This window comes from Vidua chalybeata, chromosome 2 (assembly GCF_026979565.1).
Source record: "Vidua chalybeata isolate OUT-0048 chromosome 2, bVidCha1 merged haplotype, whole genome shotgun sequence".
NCBI lineage: Eukaryota > Metazoa > Chordata > Aves > Passeriformes > Viduidae > Vidua > Vidua chalybeata.
The window spans coordinates 26588404-26612332 of NC_071531.1; the positions used below are offsets into that span (position 1 = coordinate 26588404).

The following is a 23929-nucleotide window of genomic DNA, read 5'->3' on the forward strand; positions in this document are numbered from 1 at the left end:
GCGTCCCCTCCCCGCGCTCCTCCCCGCCGCGTGGCTCTCCCCTTCGGCGGCAGTTTTGGTTGTGTCCTTCTCTCCCGGCTCTCCTCCATCCTTCTGTATCTCTCTGGCGGGGCTATGGCCGCTTCCGATGCCGACGGGCACCTGGTAAGTCCCCTCCGCGGTGCAGGGAGCGGCTGGTCAGCAGCCCCCTGTGCCTGAGGCGCGGCTGAGGGGACGGAGGGGCCCGGCAGCTCCGGCACCGGGAGGGGAAGGAGGGTGGCGGTTGCACCGTGCAAAGAGGTGGAAATGCCGCCTGTACCTCGCTGCCCTCGCTGCGGGGCACCGGGCGCTGCCCCCGCTCTGTGCCGGGCGCCGGTGAGGGCCGCGTCAGGGTAAGGTCGAGTTAGCGGGGGAGATGAAGGCTCCTTCCTCACGCCGTCTGGTCCCCTGAACTGCCAGGCTTTTAGAACTTGTTAAAGGAACTTGTTTTCAGATGTCACTCTTCCTAGCGCTCCCATGGCGTATCGCGTATTTCAGGTAATAAGTTGAATCTTCTCTACTGAAGAATTACTTCTGTGTAATGGCAAAGCTGTCAGCTTTTTATTCTGAAGATTGAACCCCTCCACACGACGGTGCTGGGCGTAGTTCCTATGCCTGGAGATAGCAGTGGAAGACTCGGGCTCAGGAAGAGTCAGATTTGGGGTGCCTATGGGCGCGTTAATGGGATGCCCCCCCTCGCGGCTGGGGGCGCGGCATCCTTCCCAGGACCTCCGCGTAGCCGCCTGGGGCTGGCGGGACCCTCACTCCCTGCATAATCAAACACTGGTTACGGTTTTCTTCGAGTTTTGGAGGGCAAATTTCAGTCACATCTTCAAATCCAGCAGCCAGCTAGTTTCTTGCTTAGACTACTAATCTCGTTCTGCCGAGGTTTATGCAAAGTAATGCATGTAGCCTGAGACTTAGCTTTTGCTTTGGTATAGCATGGCGTTGTGCAGTTTTGGTCAAAAATATGTGGTAAATTTAAAAGACTACTATTTTTTCAAGTTTCTTTCTGAAAGAAATAATAATTTTTAAATGTTACACCATCTCAGGCTATAGTTTTTTTTCATGCTGTTTTTAATGGTCAAGACAACTTTATATAAACCAAAATATTTTATTAAATAATAGAATCTTAGAATGGTTTGGGTTGGAAGGGATCTCAAAAAGATTGGTTCCAACCCTCTTGCTCTGAGCAGGGACAGTTTTCATTAGATTGTGTTGCTCAGAGCCGCATCCAATGTAACGAATCTGGAGAAATCCAGACACATGAGTTATGCCACCAACCTTTAAAAATGGGGTTGAGGGAAGGAATGAGCTGTGAGTTAGGTGATATTTAGGTGATATCAATTAGGTAATCAAGGAGGTGATACTTCTTTTAGAAGTAGTAAGAATGCAGATACCATATGGTCATTTTGTGGACTTAATTTCTCTGCTTATTTGTTAGACAATAGCAGAGGGACAAACACCCAATGTCCTTGGAAAATTTCAGAAGGAAAAATGTAAGCTACTGCTTTTCTATTAAGAGAATGCTTCAGTTGCTGTCAGGTGGAATAGGTTTAGACAGTGATTCTTGTGTAAGGAAGGAAGGTGTTGTCCTGAAAGAGGGCTTTCTGCTTGGTAGGCAGCAGCAATTTACACACTAAGACAAGCTACCTCTATTTCTTTATTCTAGTTCGTGCAAAGTGGGGTGCTAGGTGATAAGCCACAAAATGCTAGCTGCCTAGTCATCAAAACTACGTTTATAGATTTTAGCAAATAAGGAGATCAAGGGTCATTGGCTACTAGTTGCATAATTTTCTTAATTAGTGTTCTACCTTCTGTTGGTTAGTGATTCTCTCATTTGTCATGCTAATTAGTCCACATTCACAGTTTTTCTCTTCTTTTGAGTCTGTGGGTTTCTTGAGTTGGTGGTCTGTGAGTTGGTGGTCACAATCTCCTCCTGCTAAAATTTCCTTGGAGCTGAGTCAGTTGGTTTCAGCATAGTTGCTGAGTTGGCTTTGTTAGTTTCTTCCTTATATTGGGTGTTCTGCCAAATGTCCTTGTGGCCTGTAAATTTTAATTTTTTTGTGTCCACTATCATTAGCACATCCTTCTCCCAAGGCTTTGTTAACCTCCTCCAGGTCTGAGATCATCGAGGCATGTCAAGCCCTAACAAGGCAACTCTGCTGACAAAATAATTTATCTTTCTAACATCTGGACATCAGAAGGAAATAAATTTATTCCTGTGAGGGTTTTTTTTGGTTGGAGAGTTACAAATGGCAGTGCAGAGGTTGGGATTTAGGCTGGTGACGTGAAGGTGAAAGGCCTCCTTTCTTCAGTCACGCTGAGCCGCTTGCACTGGCTTTTGGTGTGGAAGCTGAATGGTTTGTCTTTGGTAACTGTCTTATCCTAGTGGTAATAGAGGTCCTTTGAGTATCAGACTGAGTAGCTAGAGTTCTTAGATGTTCTAGAGTTCTTAGGCTGCAGCCACTTGTCTTTAAATGGACAGGAAACTGACAGGTCTCAATGTTTCTCAGCACTTTTTAATAGTAATTTTCTTCTGGTAGAATGCCTTGAGAAATTTTGTTTTCTGACATGCTTTGAATGTACATTTTTTTAATAGCCCAAAGATGTCATATTTTCTCTTTAAATTGTTCACTTTGCATATGCATTTTCCCTCATATTAGTCTAAAATGGAATTATCTAATTAGAGGAGTGTAAAATGAGAGTTGGTGCAGTTAGTGCAGTGCAGTCTGTAAATCCATACCAGGAAGTCCTGTGCAAATAAAGAAGAGGATGAGTATATGCCATGAGGAATATCCATATCCTTCTAGCTACAAGAATTCTGAGACTTGCTATGCATACCTATTAAAAAAGGTGTCACTTTAATGGGCTTTTAAGTGTTAAATTAAAAAAAATTCCTGCTGTTGACCATGTGCATGTTCGTGGGAAACAATAATAATTTCCAATTCCGTGTGGATTGGAAATATAAGAGAAAGAATAGCATGGACCTGTCACCATTTCTACTTCTGATAGGTAATGTTTGTTTAAAAATACAGTTCATTTGTATGAATCAAGATATTTTCTTTTAGCCTTATGCATTTTAGTGTGCTCATTGCCATGATGTCATGATTCTAGATTGCTAGCTGATGTTTGAAAAGGAATGTGCACCTTTAGATATTTGTAATGAAATAGATGTAATGCTATCTCAGAGTTCTGGTGCATAAAATGAGTGTAGATAATGTTTTAGTTGACATAAATAGCAATTTCAGTTCCAGCTCCTCAGAGTGAGTTCCGTTCGGTAACGCACACCTTCCTCTGATTATGCTTTCTATTTTGAATTCTGATGCTTAGATCTTTTTTTAGTATTTTTTCCTATTTTCTAAGAGCGAACCAACTGTGGTCTATTTTCTCCCTACAGTTTTCAGTTTACATTTTCAGTTGGACTAGTCAACTTTATTTCATTCACATTTCATAAGGTTGTTTGGTTTGGGGCTTTTTTTGTTTTCTCAAATCATGGAATAAAGCTCATTTGACAGGTTTTTCTTTCAGACTTTGGCTTTTCCTCATTGTGTGTGAAATCATAAGGAATGAGTTCTAGCTTTCTAGTAGAATTTTTATTGCCATTGTTAACTGATATTTTGAAATTATTTTTCTGTAGCAAAATGTTGGCTGTCGAACTTTGTCCTTGTCTGCGCATGTTGGGTTTGACAGCTTACCTGACCAACTGATTAGGAAATCCATCAAGCATGGCTTCTGCTTCAACATTCTTTGCATTGGTGAGTAATATCTGGATGCCTAAAGGCTTTAGTGGTATACCCATCTTAGGAAGTGACTGGAATTTAAATACATTTGTGGTGTTAAACAGTTCTTTAATGTTAAACATGAACTGTAATTCCACCCCTTCTCCCAGCTTTGTTTATTAGGGTTTGTATGTAGCATTTTCATAAACAATGTGAAGACCAAAAAATGTTGAAAATGTATGCCAGTCATTTATTCATTTATCAGCAGCCTTTTGGATTTTTTTGAGTAAATGGGGCTTACACCTGTAACAAAGAGCTTCAGATTAAAATAATTCTAAAATTCCATGTTGGTATTACTGAAGTGTTTCTATACTTATCAAATGTTTTGCTCAGTATTTTACCCTTATTCTTAAAAGATGTTTGTTGAATCTCTGGTTTCACAGCTAGCCACTTAACTTTTAAAAATCTGTAGGAATTTAATTCAGACTTTTAAAGAAACCAAAGTGTCAAGACACTGTTCTGCTCATTACTCATTAGCTGATAATTTACCCTTATATTTAGGATGAAAAAAATAATGAAAATATATTTAGTGTTCACTAAAATAATGCACAAATGCACAATTTTACACAGAAAAAATCAGTTGAGTTTTTGTGTACACTTTCTGTGATTATTATGTATTTATTTGATGTGAAAAGTGTCTTCTCCAACCCTTCTGTTTAACTTTAGGGGAAACTGGAATTGGGAAATCAGCCTTGGTGAGCAGTTTGTTTAACACTGATTTTGCGGACTCTCCGTCAACACATTTTCTGTCAAGTGTGCGACTTAGAGCCCAGACTTTTGAACTCCAGGAAAGTAATGTTCTTTTAAAGCTGACAGTTGTAAAAACAGTGGGATTTGGTGACCAGGTCAACAAAGCAGATAGGTAAGTGTCCTCTTGTCACTATGTTATGCTGGAGTTTTGGTCTTAAGTGCAAGTTGATTTTATTTTGGGCTTTGTAGTAAGTGATTGTCTTACATGTATTCCAAATAGATGGTTAACTGTTTTCCCTGTGTGCCAAAGTAAACACATTGTTCTTCTCTTGTAAGAAATTATTTTATAATTCAGATGAACTCTGCTCCTTTCTTTATGAAATCTTTTCTTTCTTAATCTTTTATAAATGTGTGTACATGCAGTAGTTTCTTTTGGGGTGGAGAAAAGCAGGGAGTTCAACAGGCAGGTTTTTAAACAGTCAAGCACATTATAAAGTACTGTATTATATAGATTAGATCTACAGGGTTTTTAACAATTTGATTGTAACTTGTTGAAGACCTTAAACTGGAAATAACATCATGTGGATTACCGAAGCATTTGATCTGGTTTGTAAACTTTGTGGAGCAGGAGAAATGTAAGAGTCCTCCCTAAGCACTGCTTCTACATCTAGCAAAACTTTCTTTTTGAAAGCACATTAGAATTTGGTTTTAAGTAGGATAAAGTATACTTAAACTATACTTAGTATAAATTGGATTTTTATTCTCTAACATTTCTCATGTTAGTTTTTGTCTATTGTTTAAGAGCTCTCTCACGTACAGTACTTCAGAAGATAAAGTTCATCCTGTTTCTTGGTACTCTTAGTTGCATATTCTTTCTTTTCCTGTATTGTACCTAAGAGGTTGTTGTATCTTCCTTATATTTAAGAGTTCTGCATTTGCACAACTTAATTGCAAAAATTTAAAAACATCACTTGGGAAGTTTGGTTATAATCATAATTAAATTTATGTAGCTTTTTTCACTGATGGTAGCTAGGAAATATTTTGTTTGTATTAGATGCACAATTCTTTTTTGAGTTGCTTTTCAGAAATTAGGATTAGTTTGTACATGTAATTTTCTGCCCTACTTGAGCAGCCTTTTGACATGTAAAGCAAAAATCTGTAGAACAATCCAAGAGAATTCCCTTCTTAGCCTGTCTCTGTTTAGGAGTAGCTAATATCTGGTTGTTAAATTTTATTTCCTACAGCTATCAGCCAATAGTGGATTATGTAGATGCACAATTTGAAGCCTATCTTGAGGAAGAACTGAAAGTTATACGTTCTTTATTTAACTACCATGATACTCGCATCCATGTCTGCCTCTATTTCATTTCACCTACAGGCCGTTCTCTAAAAACCATAGATTTGTTAACTATGAGAAGCCTAGACAGTAAGGTAAGACTTGGAAACAGTTCCAAGAATTTGTCTTACTTTCTAAAGCATCTTGTAGCTTTTAGGTCCACGACCATCTTTCAGTTCTATATTGATGCATTTGGTTTTGCAGTGTTTTTTTGGTACTGATATACTTTAAGGTCAGAATAAATGGGCTCTGCAAGTAGTTTGCAGTTCATCACTTGTTTATTTAAAAATTAAAAAGAGAGAGACTTATAGCAAGAATGTTGAAAAAAGAAGCACAACAAAGTTAAAAAAAATACTAAAAAAAGTAGAACCACACCAACTTTACTTTTATTAAACCCTAAACATTGTAGTGAGATTGGATAGGGTAACCTTCTATAAGTTCTGTACTATTTTTAATTATGATTGTTTCTAGTTTTGGGACTGCTGGCATATAAAAAGCTCTGCAACACTGTGAAGATCTTCGTTATAGATAACTGAAGAAGCATGAAGAGCTATGAACAGAAGACCCTGCCAAATGTGGCTTTTTCTGTGATAGGCTGCAGTAGTGTTTTAACATATTTATTTGTTTAGAAAGCTTTCAAATAACAGTTTCTAGTGAAATTACTTGCATTTTCTAAATCCTTAACTTTCTTCCTGTAATAGGGCTGTGTGAAGCTAAATGTTTAACCTATTTTAAGAAACCTTATATTATTTGGATTTAATTTGTTGAAATGTTGAGCATTTTGAAAACTTAAATGTATTTGCTGTGCTTTTCAGCTTTTTCTTTGTGCTGTACTAGAGCCCCTCCCGCTACATTTTCTTCCTGCATTTTCTTGTTTCTGAGAAGTTTTTCCAAGATAGCAAGGATCAAACCAACATTTGTGGTTGATAAGCACATTTGGAGTTTTTGTTACTTTGTGGATGTATTTTGCATTCTGAAATTCTCAATAGCAGAGAAGGGAAGGTATGGTGGTACAAAGGTAGGGGAGAGCAGATTTCTGTGTGCTATGTCGTTGGTTTCTGGGTTGTGCCTGCTCTTCACTGAACTTTCTTTAAAACGGTGTTTCTTTCAAAAGAAAAAGATACAGATCTTCAAATTCCAGCATCCTAAGAAAATACTTCCATCAGGATAAACAAAAAATAATTCTGCTTTGGGGAATTTTGGCTTCTAGCCATCTACTGCAAAAATTTTTAATTCTGCTTTGGCACAGAGAGCATAAACCACATGTAACTCTGGTGTTTTATCCCTTTGCAATGGCTTCTTTCTACTCTTACTACAGAAATATCCATGTACACACAGAAAGAGTTGTATGCTTTAACTGTAGTTTTGTTTCCATCTTGTTGTGGAGCATGTTTGTGGTGCTTTTAGTAGTACTGCATTCTCCTAGTGGCAATTAAGAACTTGAAATTTCCCAGGATGTGGGAGTCCCTGGGTGTATTCCCTGAGTACAGGATTCCATAAAGAGAAGATGGTACAGCCACATGCATCCATCAAATGTGTAAATCTATGTCAAAAGCTGTCTTGAGTTTCTTCCTAAATCCACTGCAGTGTACACTGTGTACTCTTGTTACAGTCTGCTGCTACAAAACAATAGCAGATTATACAGCTCAGAGGTAGAGAGGGTTCTGGGAATAGATTAGGTTCATCCTGTACTTTGCAGGCCTTGAAGAAAAAAACAGAGTATCTATGGTCAATTTACTTTTCTCTATTATGAATTGGATGACTAGCTAAGAATTTGGACTCTAGCATTTAGACACTGGAAAATCCTCTAGTTTTGCTTAGGATGGCATCACTACAGACCAGCCAGGTTTCATTCACAGACAAAGGGGATGTTTTCCTGTACTCTTTCTTGCTGGAAATAGTGATTATTCAACTAAGAGCTCTGCAGTTCTAATTCCTTCTCACAGAATTGTATGCAGCTTATGGCCAAGTCAGTAAAGTATCATGGGGATTTAGTTTGGATTTTTTCCCTTCAGAAAGAATCTTCAGAAATGTTTATACTGATTCACAGAGGTACACTTAAATCAGCCTGCTCTTGCAACCAACAGTGATTTCAATTACATGTATTTCTTTTCCTTCTTTGTTGCTTATCTAAAGCCAGAGTTAATTTTATGTTTTTCAATTTTTATGCAGTTGTGGTGGTTTAATGTCAATGTTGATAGCTGTAATCTCAGTTTCTGATTTTGCGTTTTACTCTTCTTCTTGGTAGACTCTCTCTGCTATTTGTTTTCTAAGAAGTTCTCTCCTAATCAGTGAGTGCTTGAAAAACATTCACGTTGAAAAGACAACTTTCATGTTGAAAAAGAGTAGAGGTTAATTTAATTCTGAGGACTCTGTATTCCATCCATTTTTAGACCTATATTGGAGAAAACCTATGTTGTCCCTCAGCTCATTTGATTGAAGGCATTAATTACTCCTATTGCAACAGATTGTTTATACAATTCTAAATGAGTTCAATTATTAGAAAAATATATTTCATAATTCTATTTGATTTTAGATATTTTACCCCATATATGCTTAGATCATGTATGCTGCACAATTAAGGACTATCATCAGGTAATCTTGGAAGTCATACTTCAGAGCCGGCTTGCTTCTTTTTATTTGGGACATTTTGTTTAAGACAGAAGTCTTATTTGAAAAATATCCATTTTGAATCTCTTAGTGACATTTAGGCATTCTGCCATTCAGGCAGAATATTCAGAGGAATAGAAAGTGTGTATGTTGTTTTGTTTTTTTTTTCTTTTCCTCTCCTTCCTTTTTGCATCTGTGATCAAGGAACTCTGTAAAACACTTCATCTTCTGAAATCTGGAAGAATTATTTATGTTGTTCTTTCAAAATATTTGGATATTCATTATTTCCATTTTGTTCCATTTGGGCATTCATTATTTCCATTTAGTTCTGAAAAATGTGTGTTTTGGGAGTGGTGATAATATTTGTAAGAAAAAATTGGCATCTATTGCTTCCAAGTTACTGCCATCACTGTTTTAGGAAATAGGGCAGTTTAATAGAACTGAATTCTGTGTTCTGAATAATTAGTGTAAAAACTGGTAAGCAAGAAGCTTTAGCCTTTGTTATTTCTCTGCTCATGTCAGATACTGGAGAAACTGTGCTGCAGTGGTGAGGTGGAGAAGATGTAGCTGAAAGGAACCCAAGGAAGAGGCTCAGGGGTAGGCAGGGTTTGGTAGTCAGCTTCCTTTTCTTTCTGTATTTAGACTGACAGCTTTCATTTAACACCTGAGCCATGTCCTCTGCTGATATAACCTAAACAATCTATTTTTTTTTTTTAACAGAGATATAAATACTTAATGGCGTTTAGTTAATAAGTAGGCATTGCTTGTGTTTGAGTACTTTGCTCTATGAGACCTCCTTCCTTGTTCTTGGAATCAATTACTTTTAAGGGAGTATATTAAATAATTGCCTGCTAGTTAGTTAAATGATGCCCATGAGAATATTTTTCATTGTTTGTCAAAAATTGTTATCAATTGATGGAAAGATTTGGACTGTGGAGGAGGCTTTAAACAGCTAATTAAAAAACAATTTGATTTACAAAAGTTGCCACCTCAAAATTCTCAAAAGTCTCACACATTTCATATAATTTATGTCATTCACAGGTGAACATTATACCAGTTATAGGCAAAGCGGACAGCATTTCTAAATCTGAGCTACAAGAGTTCAAGAAGAAAATAATGAGTGAATTAGTTAGCAATGGCATCCGGATATACCAGTTTCCTACTGATGATGAAACTGTATCTGAGATAAATGCCATCACAAATGTAAGTAAATGACAGAAATATTGATATTTCAGTACTAAAGCATCATTCTCTAATGCTGATTAATGTCACTGCTGCCACCATTGTCTTTAAGTTTGCAAGTTTGCATGTCATGATTTTGTTTATTCTTCTCCTTAAAAAGCTCTTATGTGTTGGGGGCTTTTTTTCCCTATTTGCAAATCTTCCTGCCCCTCTGCTGTTGATACCTGTTGATACCAGAAAAGAGGTTCTCTTGCATAAATGGTTTTTCTAGTACCTGGTTAATTAATACAAAATTACTATTATAGATGGAGAAATTGACTTTGATCTTTTCCTCAACAGATAGAATTTTACATCTGGTAGCAAAGCTATTTAGGTGCCTCATGTCTACAACTTTCTACAACAGCAAGTCTTGCGCCTGCTTTTTTTCTTTTATTTAGTAATTTCTTTTGAAATTAGGACAGATTTTCTCTGAGGATGAAGAAGTCAGATGCAACTCTGTCTCATTTTCTGTTGTCCTTCTGACTGTCCCAGTGGTAGCTGCCAGCTCTCAGCTAAGGCTGTGAAGCTAGATGGCTTTGCCTTGAGCACTCTGTATTTGCTGCTCTCGTGCACATGTTTGTAGGTACATGTTTGTGTGTACGGGGGTTTGAAAGTAGGGAACAGGCGCCAGGGTGCTGGAACCCATGGCTGTGCATTCCCAACCTGTGTTACCTGACCAAGGAGTGAGAATGTGCAGCTGTCCATCAGTAGCAGGACCTTTTGCTGTGGGGAAATGTGGTGGTTTGTTACTTACCACTTCCATGCTCTGCTAGTGATTTATTTTCCAGGTAATGGCGTTTCTTTATTTGGTCAGCTGTTGTGGGTCAGCACACAGGCATTCAGTGCCCAGGCTATCTTTGTGCCAAGCCCACAGCAGTAACCACAGCACAGGTTCCAACATGTGATTGTCATGTGTTACTGGGATCTGAGCTCTGATTGAATGTGAGTCATATGTTGTAGAGCAGTTTTCTGTTTGGGGCTGGCATTTCCTAGTGCAGCTCAGGATGTAGTTGTCTGCCTTTGCCACTGGGACAGACCTGCTGAATCAGGAACAACCTGCTGTTCACCAAGTTATTGCCCCCATGTCTTATTCTGCAAAGTCCCTTTCCAGACAGTTGGCTCCCAGCATGTGCTGGGGCACGGGCTTATTCCTCCTGACATGCAGGACTTAGCATTGCTCTCATTTCTGTTTCATGAGGTGCCTGTTGGCCCATTTCTCCAGCCTGTTGAGGTTCCTCTGAGTTGTCAACACACCCATCTGGGTCTGTCAACTGCTCCTTCTTCTTCTATTGTAGTTTGATTTTTTTTATCAGTAGATACTACCCAGCTGCTGATCTCCTGGGGGGTGATACCTGGTTTTAAACTGCCTGTTGGCTGTTTCTGAAATGGTGTTTTCCTCCCTAATTTATTTCTGAAGTGTTTTTATGTTTTTACATAAGAGTGCTGACAGATAAGACTTAACTGGTACCACTCCGACAGGGTTATTTGCCATTTGCTGTGGTAGGAAGTATGGAGAAGGTGAAAATTGGAAACAAAATGGTGAGAGCTCGTCAATACCCTTGGGGCATTGTAAAAGGTAAAAGAATTCTTAAAAGTATTTTTATGAGATTTTTGCAGTTGTTGAAGTATAAAATTCACCAGTAATAAAAGGGGCTATTTCACTGATGCCAGGCTGATTATATTTTGGATCAACACTTATAAGGAATTTAGCAATTAATACTTGAGGCATGCACTAACCTGTAGTATCATCCACACTGATGCATTCTTGGGATCAAGGTATGACATTGTGTGTGTAGTATTTGGGCAGGTTAGGATAGTGGCAGTACCTCTAGCATTACCAAATTTCAAACATTTGTGATTGTCAGTAAAGAGGGTTAAAAAGGAGAGAAATGTGGTTGTGTTCAGCTCAATCAGGAAATTAGCACAGTTGAAATATGTTCACCAGTACTTACAGGTCTTCAGTACTTCAGTGTGTATATTAGAAATTATAAGGAAGCATAAGAGGTATAATAAACAACAAGATACCTTTTCCTAGAAGTATATTTAGTGAACAAAGTAAGTGATGATGTTGAAAAAGTATTTTGACTATTTTGCTACTTCTGCATAATAATAAAATCTCCTTTTTACTGATTAGTGGAAAATGAGAACCACTGTGACACTATAAAACTTCGCAGGATGCTTTGCACAAATATGGAAGACTTAAAGGAGAAGACTCGAGCATATTATGAGTCATACAGACGCTGCAGGCTCGAAAAGTTGGGTTGCAGAGACATTGGCCCTGAGAACAAACCGGTCAGGTAAAGGACTTGGTGTGCAGTGCTTGCTTTCAGCATCCATTCACTTCACATCATCCCAGTGCAGAGCAGCTTTGATACATAAAATAAATTTTCTGAGAAGGAAAGAATATTTTTTTTTAATCGAAGGATGTAGCTCTTCATTCAGTTACCTTCATGGAGAAGTCTGTGAGTTTAAATGAGCATTCTTTTTAAAAACATGAAAGCCAGGTTTTTTTCTGAAATCTTTCTCTTCTATAATACACCTGAGGATTTTAATTTTTCTCAGGAAGCATGTCTGTTTTCTTTAGATACTTGTGCTTTATGAACTTCTAAATTATTTTCATTGTATATTAGTATTATGTTTTACTTTCTTTCCTAAGAATATCTGATTCTAAATAATAATTTGGTTGGACTCCAGGTTCAGAAGGAACTGAAACAAAAACTTTTATAAAATAAGTGGTTACACTGTTGACTTCCCACATTATCTGCCATAATAACAAATGTCTTAGCATTTTCAGGTTAAGAAATCTCTTGCTGGACTGTAGGGAGTTAAAAAAGGCTTCCAAAGGAAAGTTAAACAGAAGGTTATAGACACTCAGTTGTTTCATGTAGTGAAGCTGCTTTCTACTGGAAGCATTTAAAATTTTATATCTATTTTGTTTAATCATTTATTTCCAGTTCTCTCATCTCCCTCTTCCAGCTTCCCTTGTTTTTGTTTTGTTTTTTTAATGCATGGGACTGTACTTTTAACTGGTCAGAATCCTGCTGGGGAAGATCTGATGCTTTGTGAATTGTTAGTGTTAGTGAAGCACCATTACTGCATAGTCATGGTGGGAAATACTGACTTAAACCAGGCATAAAAACAGAATAAGACTTTGCATTAAAACCAGTTTTTCATTGTTTGAACCGAGGCACATTTGCAGATTAATTCACTGAGATGATGTTGAGCTGACCTTGAATCAGTGGTCTCTTGACATTTCTCTTCACTTAACAAGAATGTAATCCATCCTTTTCATAAAAAGAGAACCAAAGGTGAAAGAGGTTTAAAACCAACTGAAATTAACCGTAGCATTTTCATTTGGTTTACATTTAAGTTTAAGAACGTGTGTTAATAGCTGATGTCTTGTTATCCTTGTCTAGGGAAGATTTTTTTTTTTAGAGATTTTTTCATGACAATATTGACTCCAGTTCCTTCAGCTTTTCTGAAGCTCTGTTTCATGGTGTACAGCCATCTCAGGATAAGAGTTAAATTATAAAAACCATCATCCACAGAAGTGCTTTCTTTTACAAACAAAGGAATTATCTTTGTAAAACCCCTACACTGTTAGTGTTTTGTAAACAGCCTGAAGTGGCAGGTTCACATCAGACTGTCCCAGTATTTTACACTTCAGAGCTCATTTAGAAGTTGTCTGCTTCTTGGTTATACAGAAGAGCTGAGTTCTCTCTGGTGTGTAGATTTTACGTATGGCCCGCTAGATGTCAGTTTTATTGAGAGAGTTCTGGCAAGAAAGTACACTTAGTAATTAGTTTTGGTAAATCAGTTTTATTGAAAATGTCTTTGTTTTGGAAGGGTAAGAATAGATATCCCATAAGAATCTAGAAAAATGAACTTTTTCCCAGATTTACTGCAACAGGAAGAGAAAAGCAAGACTAGGATGTGGCTGTCCCGCAGTAATGTGGCATAGTGAATGACGCTGATGTCTGCGAGAGAAGGTGTTTGGTGTTTTGAGAGACATTTTATGATACTATAAAAAAGGAAGAGAATTTAGAGGATGTGTATGCAGTGTAATTAGCAGACTAATGCAGCCTTACCCATAAGATGTTTTATCAAGTTACTGAGGAAACAATGAAAAGTGTCATCCTCAGCAATGTGATAGAAAGTGTCTATTTACATCGAGGAAGTTCAGTGCTTCCCAGTTTGCTTGTACATTTAAATAATTTTTAGAATAGGGACTATCCAGTTGTTTTGGGCAAAAATGTGTTATTAAATTGTCATCCTCTTTGTCCTTAAAGATGTTTACAATATATTCTTGCGGATTCTAAGAGCTGTAGTTTTAGACTATAATTAATATTGCATAGCAGTATTTGCCTGAAGATTAAAATTTCATGCTATTTGTATAAATAATGATCAAAATGCATGTTGAGAATTCATATTTTGTGCCTGTGATGTAGCTGTCTACATATTAAATTTGATAATAATGTAAATTTAGAAAACCTTTGCTAGACTTGAGTAATTGGCTGTTTGTAGCATTTGAACACTGACACTTGAGTAGCAAAGTGCCCTGCCTTTTGGCATATTGGGAAGAAGCTGCCTGTGAAGTTCCTGTACTACCCTTTTGGATTTAGAAGTAGGACAGTAGTTTATTCATCCAAAATTGTATGCCACTGCAAGGCAAAACCAGTAATTCTTGGATGTCCAGCTACCTTAGGTTGTGGGCAGACATCTGTAAAGTCTTTCACTCTTCTATGTGTGTAAAACACTTAAGCTTTTACATGTGTGTAAAAACCTGTTGGCAAGTTTTACTTTTTTTATGGGAGATGTGGTTTCAGCATACAACAGAAAAATATATTTGCATCTTTATTACTGGGGCTGAGAAGGGAAAAGAAAGGTAGTCTGAAGTGACTGTCTTGTGCACACTTTTAAAAACACCTATTTCTGTATTTTTGGTGAAGCTATTTCATAATAACTTTTTAAATTTTTTAGTTTGCAATTGCATTCTAAGAATGAAGTAATGAAGTCAATGGATAGCAGAGTATTTAGAGTGTGGTTTATACATTTTATGCAGTATCTGTTGGATATAAAATTCAGAAGTGAATTTTTAAATTTTTTTTCAATTTTTGCTGCTTAAAATTGGCATTTGTATTTCTTTGTTGTTGAAAAGTAAATATAAGCTTTTGTGTGTGTCTGTGCAGATAGTCTGGTCCTGCCTTTTTGATGGTCCAATTATGTTCGTTAGGAACAGGAATTCCTAGTCTCAGGTCATTCTCAGCAAGAGATAATTGATGAGATGTTTTGAATGGTAAAATTTGGAATAGTTGAAAACAGAAATCTAGACATGAAGAGTGCTTCCAGGAAAACAAACTTCTAAATATACACACACACATACCTAGTTAGCCTAAGCATTTGCAAGGGAGGAGAGGATTGCTAGTGTTTTGAAGTTGAACATTTTGTTAAGTCCATTTTTCAATTTAAGTTGTTGCCTATGGGCACATTTTTGTTTTGAAAGAAGAAAACTGGAAGACCAGAGTCTGTTGAAAAAAGCTGAGGATTGATATTCAGGCCATATGCTTGTGTGTTTAGATTTGCTGATGTTAATAATTCTCTGGGTTAGTTGTTTTTCTGTCACTGTGATTACAGTTTGTTCTCCATTATAATTGCAATTAAACATTGTTGTAGCATAAGCATCTTGGTTTCTCAGTATGTGGGGATTAATTCCTTGCTTTTTTCGTCCCCGAAACTGGGATATTCAGACCTTGCAGTTCTTGAACTTGTTTATTTTTCAGTCTGTTTTGAAGATGATTACATAAAACCAGGAAGGATTCAGTGACATGAAGAAGTTTATATGTAGAGAAAGGTTGATGTGACGCTTGTCATGTCTAGGAAAATAAACCTAACATTTGAAAACCTGTTAGACCTTTTCCTTAAGAAGTCCTTGGCAATGGATTCATCTGACCAGCTGCAGACCTTTGCATTTGAGCTAAATATTTTAACCATCTTAGAATGAGATTGGACCACACCCAAAATACCTGGTTTTCTTGCCCCTACTGAAAAATTGATAATTCTTGAGGTCTACCACATCCTTATTATTGCTCAATATCAACTGAGTTAGATAACTGAGTCGAAGCACAGTGCTAGAAATACCTGCCACTAGTTAATTTTTTTTGTTTGTTTTCTGATATACCTTAATTAATAGTCAAATGTTCTGCAAAAAGTTACAAGTGTTACTTTCAAATTTGAAAGCTTTTAAAAGTATAATTTAATGAACTTTAAATACTTGTTTTGTTCAAAGTGCACATTGTGTTCCACTGAGAGTTAAATTCACTTCAGAGTGAATTTAACTGAAGAGTCTTTATTTATGAACATAATGTGTCTAATTTGCAATTTTAGGCTTCCATGCTTTCAGTCTCATGCAGACAGAAAAAACTGTCACAGCTGTGCTTCTGTAGAAAGGCATGTGGTAGTGCTGGTATGTATGATTAGTTTAGACTTTCTTCACAATCCCTTACTACAAAACCTCAGTAAGAATACATTATTTAAATAATTAGTTATGACATTTAAATTTTGTGTCTTTGTACAGAGTATTACATTCTGGATGTCTAAGCCAGAAGAATGAGAGTACCTGTGAACTTGATTTTCATAATGTGCTAAAAGAAAAGCAGCGAAACCAGTCTTCAGATAAACCAAAAAATATTTTGCTATGAGCAGTGGATGAAGTAATGTTGAAAGGATTGGCTTAAGATGTGGTGAAATGTTTTTCCTTCCTCCCCAAATCTCCTAACACTTAAGAGTGTTTGGGTTATTGTGTTGCTGGTATGCTGCATGCAGAAGAGGAAATTTTGGTTTAGTTCTTTCTTGGTGATTCCCAGAACAATTCAGTCCAGGGGGAGGGGGTATTTCATGGAGTCATAGAATGGCTGGGATTGAAAGGACCTTAAAGACCATCTAGTTCCAGCCCACTTACCATGGACAGGAACAACTTCCACCAGACCAGGTTGTTCAAAGCCCCATCCAGCCTGACCTTGAACACTTCCACACTTCCACTTGAACATGTACTGGCATCCACAACCACCTGCAAAGTAAATTTAAAAAATACACTTTTATTTATCCTCTTATTTTTATGTGTAATATGATTATTTACTGAGTTGAGTGTCTTCAGAGTTAATATTTTAAATTTCAACACAAAATTGCTTTTGCCTGATAAAGTAACCTAGTCTGGGTCTAAAGATGTCCACATAAAGAAATGAAGGTGTGACTGTAGCATGTTAACTTAGTCTAGCATTTGCTCTAGCAGCTTTATCATTCCCAAAGGCAGCATTTTATCCATCAGAACTTACAGTGTGTGCAGAAGTGTGTATAGTGTGAGATTGCCAGCAGTTGAAAAACCTGTGCTGTAGCATTATTATCTAAACTTAGAGATAGTGTGAATTAATACATCTGTGTGAAAATCATGCCCCTGTTTCTTGTGGATTTAGGGATTTACAATTTCAGGGTGATCTAAATTATTTCACAGCTGATTAAAAGCCCCCAAAACAAACCCAAACAAAAAAGGGTAATTGTTCTGAATTAATTTTGTTGCCATGTAGTGCTCAAATAAGATAGAATAGGAGGAGTGCTCTGACCTTGATATCTTAAGAACATTGTCTGCATGTGCAATTTCAAGATGTTTCTTCTCTCTTTACATGATATTTTGAATACAAATTAGAAACTTTAGGATTGAGAAACTGCACAGTCACCATAAATTTAAAGATACAGCTTTTTAAGCTTAGTGTTGCTCTAAATAATTAACTCTTTATGTTTTTTTGGTAAGTTTTTTCATTTATAAATGGTTTAAATAGAAACAGTAAAAGATAGGACAAAAACATAAGTGTGTATGTATATTAAAAATAGAAATCAAAATGAAATACTTAATATACATACCTATTTTGTTTTTCATGAGAGTGGAAGGCCTGAGTTACCTGGCAAAGGGACAGTAACTCAGCTGGGAAAGGTTGACCAGTCAGCACTCAGCAAGTGCTAGAAGAGATGAAAAGTGTAAAGAACAGCCCAGAAAAAAGGCTAGAATATTATCCACAGTTTTATCTGTTCTTAAGCCAAATGTCGTAGAAGACAATGCTTTTGAGTTTCCAGTAACCATTAAAACAGCTGTGGTCCTCCAGTTGTGCTCTCTGAAATCATGTGACTTAGTTTTATGGTAAATGTTTTGATGGAAGAACTCGTGTCATTAAGCAGGTTTTCTTTTCAAAAGAAGTTTGGTGTATGAGGTACGTCTGTGTACAAGCTCCATTTGTATTTCTTGAAAAGCGCAACATTTCCCACCAGCACTGCCTGGCAGTGGTAGTATAGGCTCTGAAAATGTCAAACCTCTAGTAGTTTATTCATATGAATAAATTACTAGCATCTTTTAATTTGCCATGATATGCTTTGGCATGAAAGAAGTATTTCAATTTCAAGTACCTGTTGTTTGGAGGGAAAAAAAATTATCTTGTGTACTGAAAAGAGAAGGGAGGCATAGATTTAAAAATAATGTTTGATTTACCTGCTGACTTGTTTTTTTTTTTTGCCAGAGATTTGCTCAGTGATCTGAACTAATTTGCTCCTCCTATATAGTTTCAAATATAAGACAGTATATGTGCAGTTTATTTACTTCTGGAAAAGAGGGTTCAGGAAAAAACAAGCAGTCTTGAGGTTTTGGCTGTTGCATGTTGGAAAGTAACCCTGTGTTTTGGATGTTGAACTATTAAGGAAATTGAATTCATTCTATATTAATATAATTCTGCTATATTTAAATTTTGACATTAAAAAAAGAGTGCTATATGTTTTGAAGATCCTGTTATTTTCTTCCATTTTTATATAGGAACAATCAGTTTTTTGTTACATTAGTGCTCCAGATTAATTGTTTTTGTGTGGTCCTACTTGAAGACTAAGGTTTCACAGTGTGGAAATTTGGGGAGATTTTTCTGGCAATTTCAGTGTCTCAGTAGTAAGCAACTTAAAGAAGAAGCTTATGCATGTTGGAGTCAGGTATAAATCAAGTCTTTAGAATGTGAGATGCCTAAAGTGTTGTATTTACTTTGAAATATAAATTGCCCAGGAGCTGTTAGCATAAGTAATTTTACTCAGGGTTGTTTATGTAAATAAAAAAATAGAAAGATAAGATGCTTGCTTCTGTTTAGGTTTCTGCTTGAATTTTTATGTGGAAAGCTGTAGAAATTAATATTTCAGATGAGTATTAATTGTTTCAATGATTTTCTAGATTGTTGGTTTTCCACACTGAATAAAGCAGCGTGTTGCAGAGTTGCTTACATTTTTGGACTTCAGTCTACAGGAAGTCGTTGAGGCAAAGAGGCTCGAGTTCTGCCTTGAAGTGGAAAGAAAAGAAGAGGAGATTAAGCAACGATTTGTGCAGAGAGTGAAGGAGAAAGCAGCAATGTTGGAAGAGGCAGAGCAACAGGCAAGCATGCCTGTCTGTCTTGAGTTTGTTTTCTGAGCTAAGTTCTTAACAAAATCACCGGTTGATATTTTTAATTTCCTAATATTTCGAGGAAAGTAATGCTTTAAATCAAAAGCAGTTTGATTACACAAGTTGATTGGATTAGCAGATTAATTAGACACCAGCAAACAAGAGAATATGTCTTATGAGGAGCAGCTGACAGAGCTGGGGTTGTTTGGCCTGAAGTAAAGAAGACTCAGGGGAGAGAGACTTTATTGCTCTCTACAACTACCTGAAAGGAGTATAGTGATTTGGGGCTTGTATTTTCTCCCAAGTGCAAAGTGACAGCATGAGAGGAAGTGGACTTAAAGTTGTGTCATGGGAAGTTTAGACTGGATATTAGAAAAACATCTTCACTGAAAGGGTTGTTAAGTGTTGGAGAACAGACTGCCCTGCCATGAGTCACCATGCCTTGAGGTATATAAAATATGTGTAGATGTGGCGCTTGGGGACATGGTTTAGTGGTGGACTTGGCAGTACTGGATTCATGCTTGGACTTGATGATCTTAAAGATGTTTCCCAGTGTGCATGATTCTGTGATTCTATAAATGGATCTTGTTTTGGGAAGGCAGGAGCTTATGGTCTAAAAGCTTTAATGGGTGGCTTGGTAAGCACCTGTTGAGTAGGAGTTGATATGGTGAAGTAAGAGAGTGATGAATATAATGGTTGTGTTCCTTTGTCTTCTCTAGCAGCGTGCTGAGAAACATTGGCATGCCATAACAACACAGCAGGTGCTTTTCGTGCATAGATTGTGCTGTAAAAACCAAGATTTTAGGAAAAAGTCTTTCCTGAGGCTTTTCAGAGTGGGCCATGTGGATTTGCATGACTTCCAGATTAAATTATTAAATCTAAACTTAGCCCTCATGCTGAGAGGTTTGAACGTGTGTATGTCTGGTATTCTGTTGGTTTGTTTTGGTTCTGCTTTCAAAATCTCATCTATTCCCAGCTGCCTTAAGACTGTTTGAAAATGTAGACTGTATCTCAGCTCTGTTTTTGAAGATTTAGTCCTGTCAAGATGGACTAGCAAGATAGGATCTTCTCATCTGCTTTCTGCCAGGCTCTTATCATGGTCATGCGTATTTATATTCAAACACTGGTTTATTTGAAATTGGAAACCTGTGTATTTTTATGAATTTTCTTTTCTGTATGTCAGTCCCCCAGCAAAGCTGTAGCAGGTTTTTTTGAGGTGTTCAGGTGTATGTTTTAAATAAGAAGGCAGCTTAATATTTGTTTTCTGAATCTGTTAAGACCCCCATGCTACTTGTAGAGAAATAATCAAATTTAGTCCTTCTCAGTATGAGGCTGTCCAGTTGGAAGAATGCTTAGCCATGTTCAAAGCAGGTTCAGCAAGGTCTTACACAGTATCTGTGCTAACCCTTTGATATTTTCCTTGTATAATTTATACCAAGTGGTTTGTTAACTCTGCATATTGCAGAATTACGGATATTAGTTTTCCAAGTTCCTGATGTGGGAAAGGGATCATGCAATCACTCCTAAAGAACATTTGTCATGTAGTCTTACTGCTGTATTTGTATCTGGAAACTAAAGAAAACCAGGAATTTCTGTTCAACTTCAGATTTCTTTCACATCCTTCATTTAGAGGAAACTTGCAGGTGCACCTATAAAATTTGTCAGATCTGCTGTGTACAGCAGGTGTACTGTTATGTTTATAGTCTTAGTTTCTTTGCAAAAGCAGGATTCTAGGAGAATCCTGGGGAAAATGGGAGATGAGGAAGGGTGATTGTTGTCACATACAACCTTACAGTAGGTTTAAACTGGTTAAAATAGATCTGGAAACTAAAATGCATTAATATGTCAAAAAAACCAATCAAAGAGCTGAAAAGTAGGTAGCTTATTGCAGCCCACTAGTAACTCCCCAGCCAGACTAACTCTGTGTACTTACTAATATTTAAATATACACTTCCCCACTATATTCTACTTGAGTCATCTTGATTTAATCTGTCTGTTGATAATTGGTTTGTCTCTAAAGGCTTCCTTTTTTGAGACAATAAAGATATAATAAAATGTAGTAGGGAATCTAGTATTCACTTAGTGCCTTCCATGTTTCCCACCTGTACTTTGAGTGTAGTAGCCAGGATCATGAGAACAGTCTGATAAAAGTTATTGTTTTTCTGTGTTGCTGCTTTTTAATCTTAACAGTTCAGGGAAATCACTGCAATTTCTAATGACCATTAACACAAGCTGACATGGGTTTTAGTGTTATTTTGCTGAGGGTTCTTATATTGTAATATCACCACCTTGTGTTGCCAGTTGGAAATTTTAGTTTTTGTGCTTTCTTTGAATAGGTACTGACTAAATTTGAACATCTTATGCTAATGCATCAAGAAGAGGAGCTGAAATTAGGGGAAAAGAAAAAACTTCTAGAAGATGAAATAGCTCAGTTTATTGAGAAGAAAACTGTCACTGAATCTATTCAGTCACAAGTGTCTGTCTTTACCCCTGGTGTTAGTTTGAAGACACAAGGTCTGCGAAAAGTAAGTGCTGATGCCAGTCATCAGAGAGCAAAGAGAAAGTTCTTCACATTCACTTTTATAACTCAAATTTCAGTAATCTTTTAGAAAAGACAGATGCTCCTATTCTGTGATAAGAAGACAGAAGTGTATAAAATACCCTCATGCTTGGATTTACTTTTAGAGTAATTGCTGTATGTTCTATGAGCATTGTTTTATCTTTCTTTTCTTTTTTCCATGAAAGAACCAAGATTTTCAACTTGAAGTCCAATGCTTTCATACCAGAGATGAAGGAACTATGAATGTTGGAGAGCAGAGCGAGAGGGCGAGTGAGAAGGAGGAGTTAGAGAGAGAAATTCACCCAGGGAATTTCAGGAATAGTATTTGATTGCAGCACTCAGGTTTTGAATGCTAGGGTATGTTAGAAGTTTTATGAAGCGGTCTAACTGCTGTTGGCACTTACTAGATGTGTCTTCCTAGTACAGGTTTTTGAGAGAAGAGATTAATAAAATTGGCTGTAAAAACATGAAGTGCAGAATATGACCCAATAAAGATTTCAATTTCTTCCCAACCACACACTTCTTTCTTTCACCACTCTCAAAATAAAAACTTGAAAAATTGTGAAAATTCAGAAATACTTTCAAAAGTAGTGTCCAGAATAACATGCTCAACTGATTTATATTAAAAACATTGAATTAAATACTCATATATTAAATTAAAGTGACTTAAATGTTTTTCTCCTCCAAAACCGTAAGTCAATTAACTTACTAATTTTCTTTCCTGATAATTTACAAATTTACTGCAGATAACATTTTGTTATCTATGATAACTAACTAACTTTTGTTATCTATGTAACATTTTGTTAATTAATAACTTCCTGCAGTTGAAAACAGATTTCTTGGTTCTGAATTTATTTATAACGGCTATATTCTGAAGAATTTTAGAAGCTACCTTGGTGCACATATTTCTACAGATATCATCAAGCTTTGACATTTTTGGGGTGTATGCTAGAAGCCTAATTTGGCCAAAGTTTATTGCATTTCAACTACTGTTACCAAATTCCATTTCCTAGATTCCTTTCTTTCTGGATTTGCATATGAAAGTGGAATTCTTGGTAACAGAAGTCATTATCTGCACTACTACGAGTAACTCCTCTGGTTTAGTTTTATTTCTTCAGAGTATGCTAAGTTTATATCCTTGCTGTGGTTTTTCAGTTCCAGCTTTATGTAGTACTGATGACAGAAGACACAATATTGGTAATTTCTCATGAGGAAGCAGTGATTCATGGTGTACTCTTGAAGGTATAGGAGTTCCAGTTTCTTACTAAAATGTTTGGCTAATATCTCTTGTTGCTGCATTCTGCAAAATAATAATTTTTAAGCATGATCTGTATGCCACACAGTGTGGTGGTTACTGTCATTGTCATCACAGGGTTTCTGTTACAGCTCTGCCTTGATATATATTTGCCTTACATAAGTATGGTCAACTTGCTTTAATTTTAAATGCATTATGCCAAAGAAGGTGTCCCTGCCATAAACAGTTCTATTCAGACAATGAACAGTTTAGTATAAAAGTATTCTGGGAATATATCCACTGCAAGCTTCCTGAAGAGTTCTTTTCAAATGGTATTGTTTATTAGACCATTAAGTGTTATTTAATACAGCTATTGACATATTTGAACCATTTACTCATTTTGCTAATAGATTTTTGCTTATAGGCTTTTATGTACAAGCAGTGTTCTGAATTTCAGATACAGTCTTTAATCAAAATTTACTGAGATATTTTTGCAATGCTGTACTGTTGCAGGATAGTTAATCTGATACTACTAACTCAGTATGGAAAGTACCTATATTTGATGGTTTTGAGTGTGGTATTTAGTTACAGTTGAAGATTTATGAAAACTCCAGGTTGGTTAAAACAAGTTCTAAGTGCTTTGTATGTTTTCAGTAGTCATGATAACTAATGGGAAACTATAAGAGGTACAATTCTCTGGAGTTGTGTTGTTTGACTGTTTAAAAATGAAATACTAATTTGACAGAAATAAAATAGATTGGTTTTGCTTAAGTATTACTCTTGTTCTGCTTCTTGTCTCTCATATGCTATTAAAAAAGGAGTAAGATTTCACATCTAACTGAAAAATACAAAGGTTTTACATCTGTTTTAAATATCTTAAGTAATTTATTGATTGGAAAAAATAGTTGATTTGTGTGAACTGTACCAGAAGGGCAGTGTGACTTGTGATACACTTGTCTTATACTACTGTACTTACCATATAGTCATGGAATATCTCAAGTTGGAAGAAGACCATAAGGAG

The 23929-nt window shown here is 36.6% G+C and overlaps 1 protein-coding gene across 1 annotated transcript in view; it reads left to right on the top strand.

The window, feature by feature from the left end:
• The window catches only part of SEPTIN10 (septin 10), a 23876-nt gene extending 197 nt beyond the window's left edge, over positions 1-23679 (top strand). The window contains 11 exon segments of the mRNA XM_053934149.1: positions 2-101; positions 104-144; positions 3659-3776; positions 4467-4662; positions 5735-5921; positions 9478-9639; positions 11137-11233; positions 11792-11954; positions 18973-19105; positions 21451-21639; positions 21860-23679. Of these exon segments, the coding sequence (XP_053790124.1) occupies positions 2-101; positions 104-144; positions 3659-3776; positions 4467-4662; positions 5735-5921; positions 9478-9639; positions 11137-11233; positions 11792-11954; positions 18973-19105; positions 21451-21639; positions 21860-22003 (1530 nt within the window). The 3' untranslated portion in view covers positions 22004-23679.
• Positions 23680-23929: the final 250 nt, after the last annotated feature.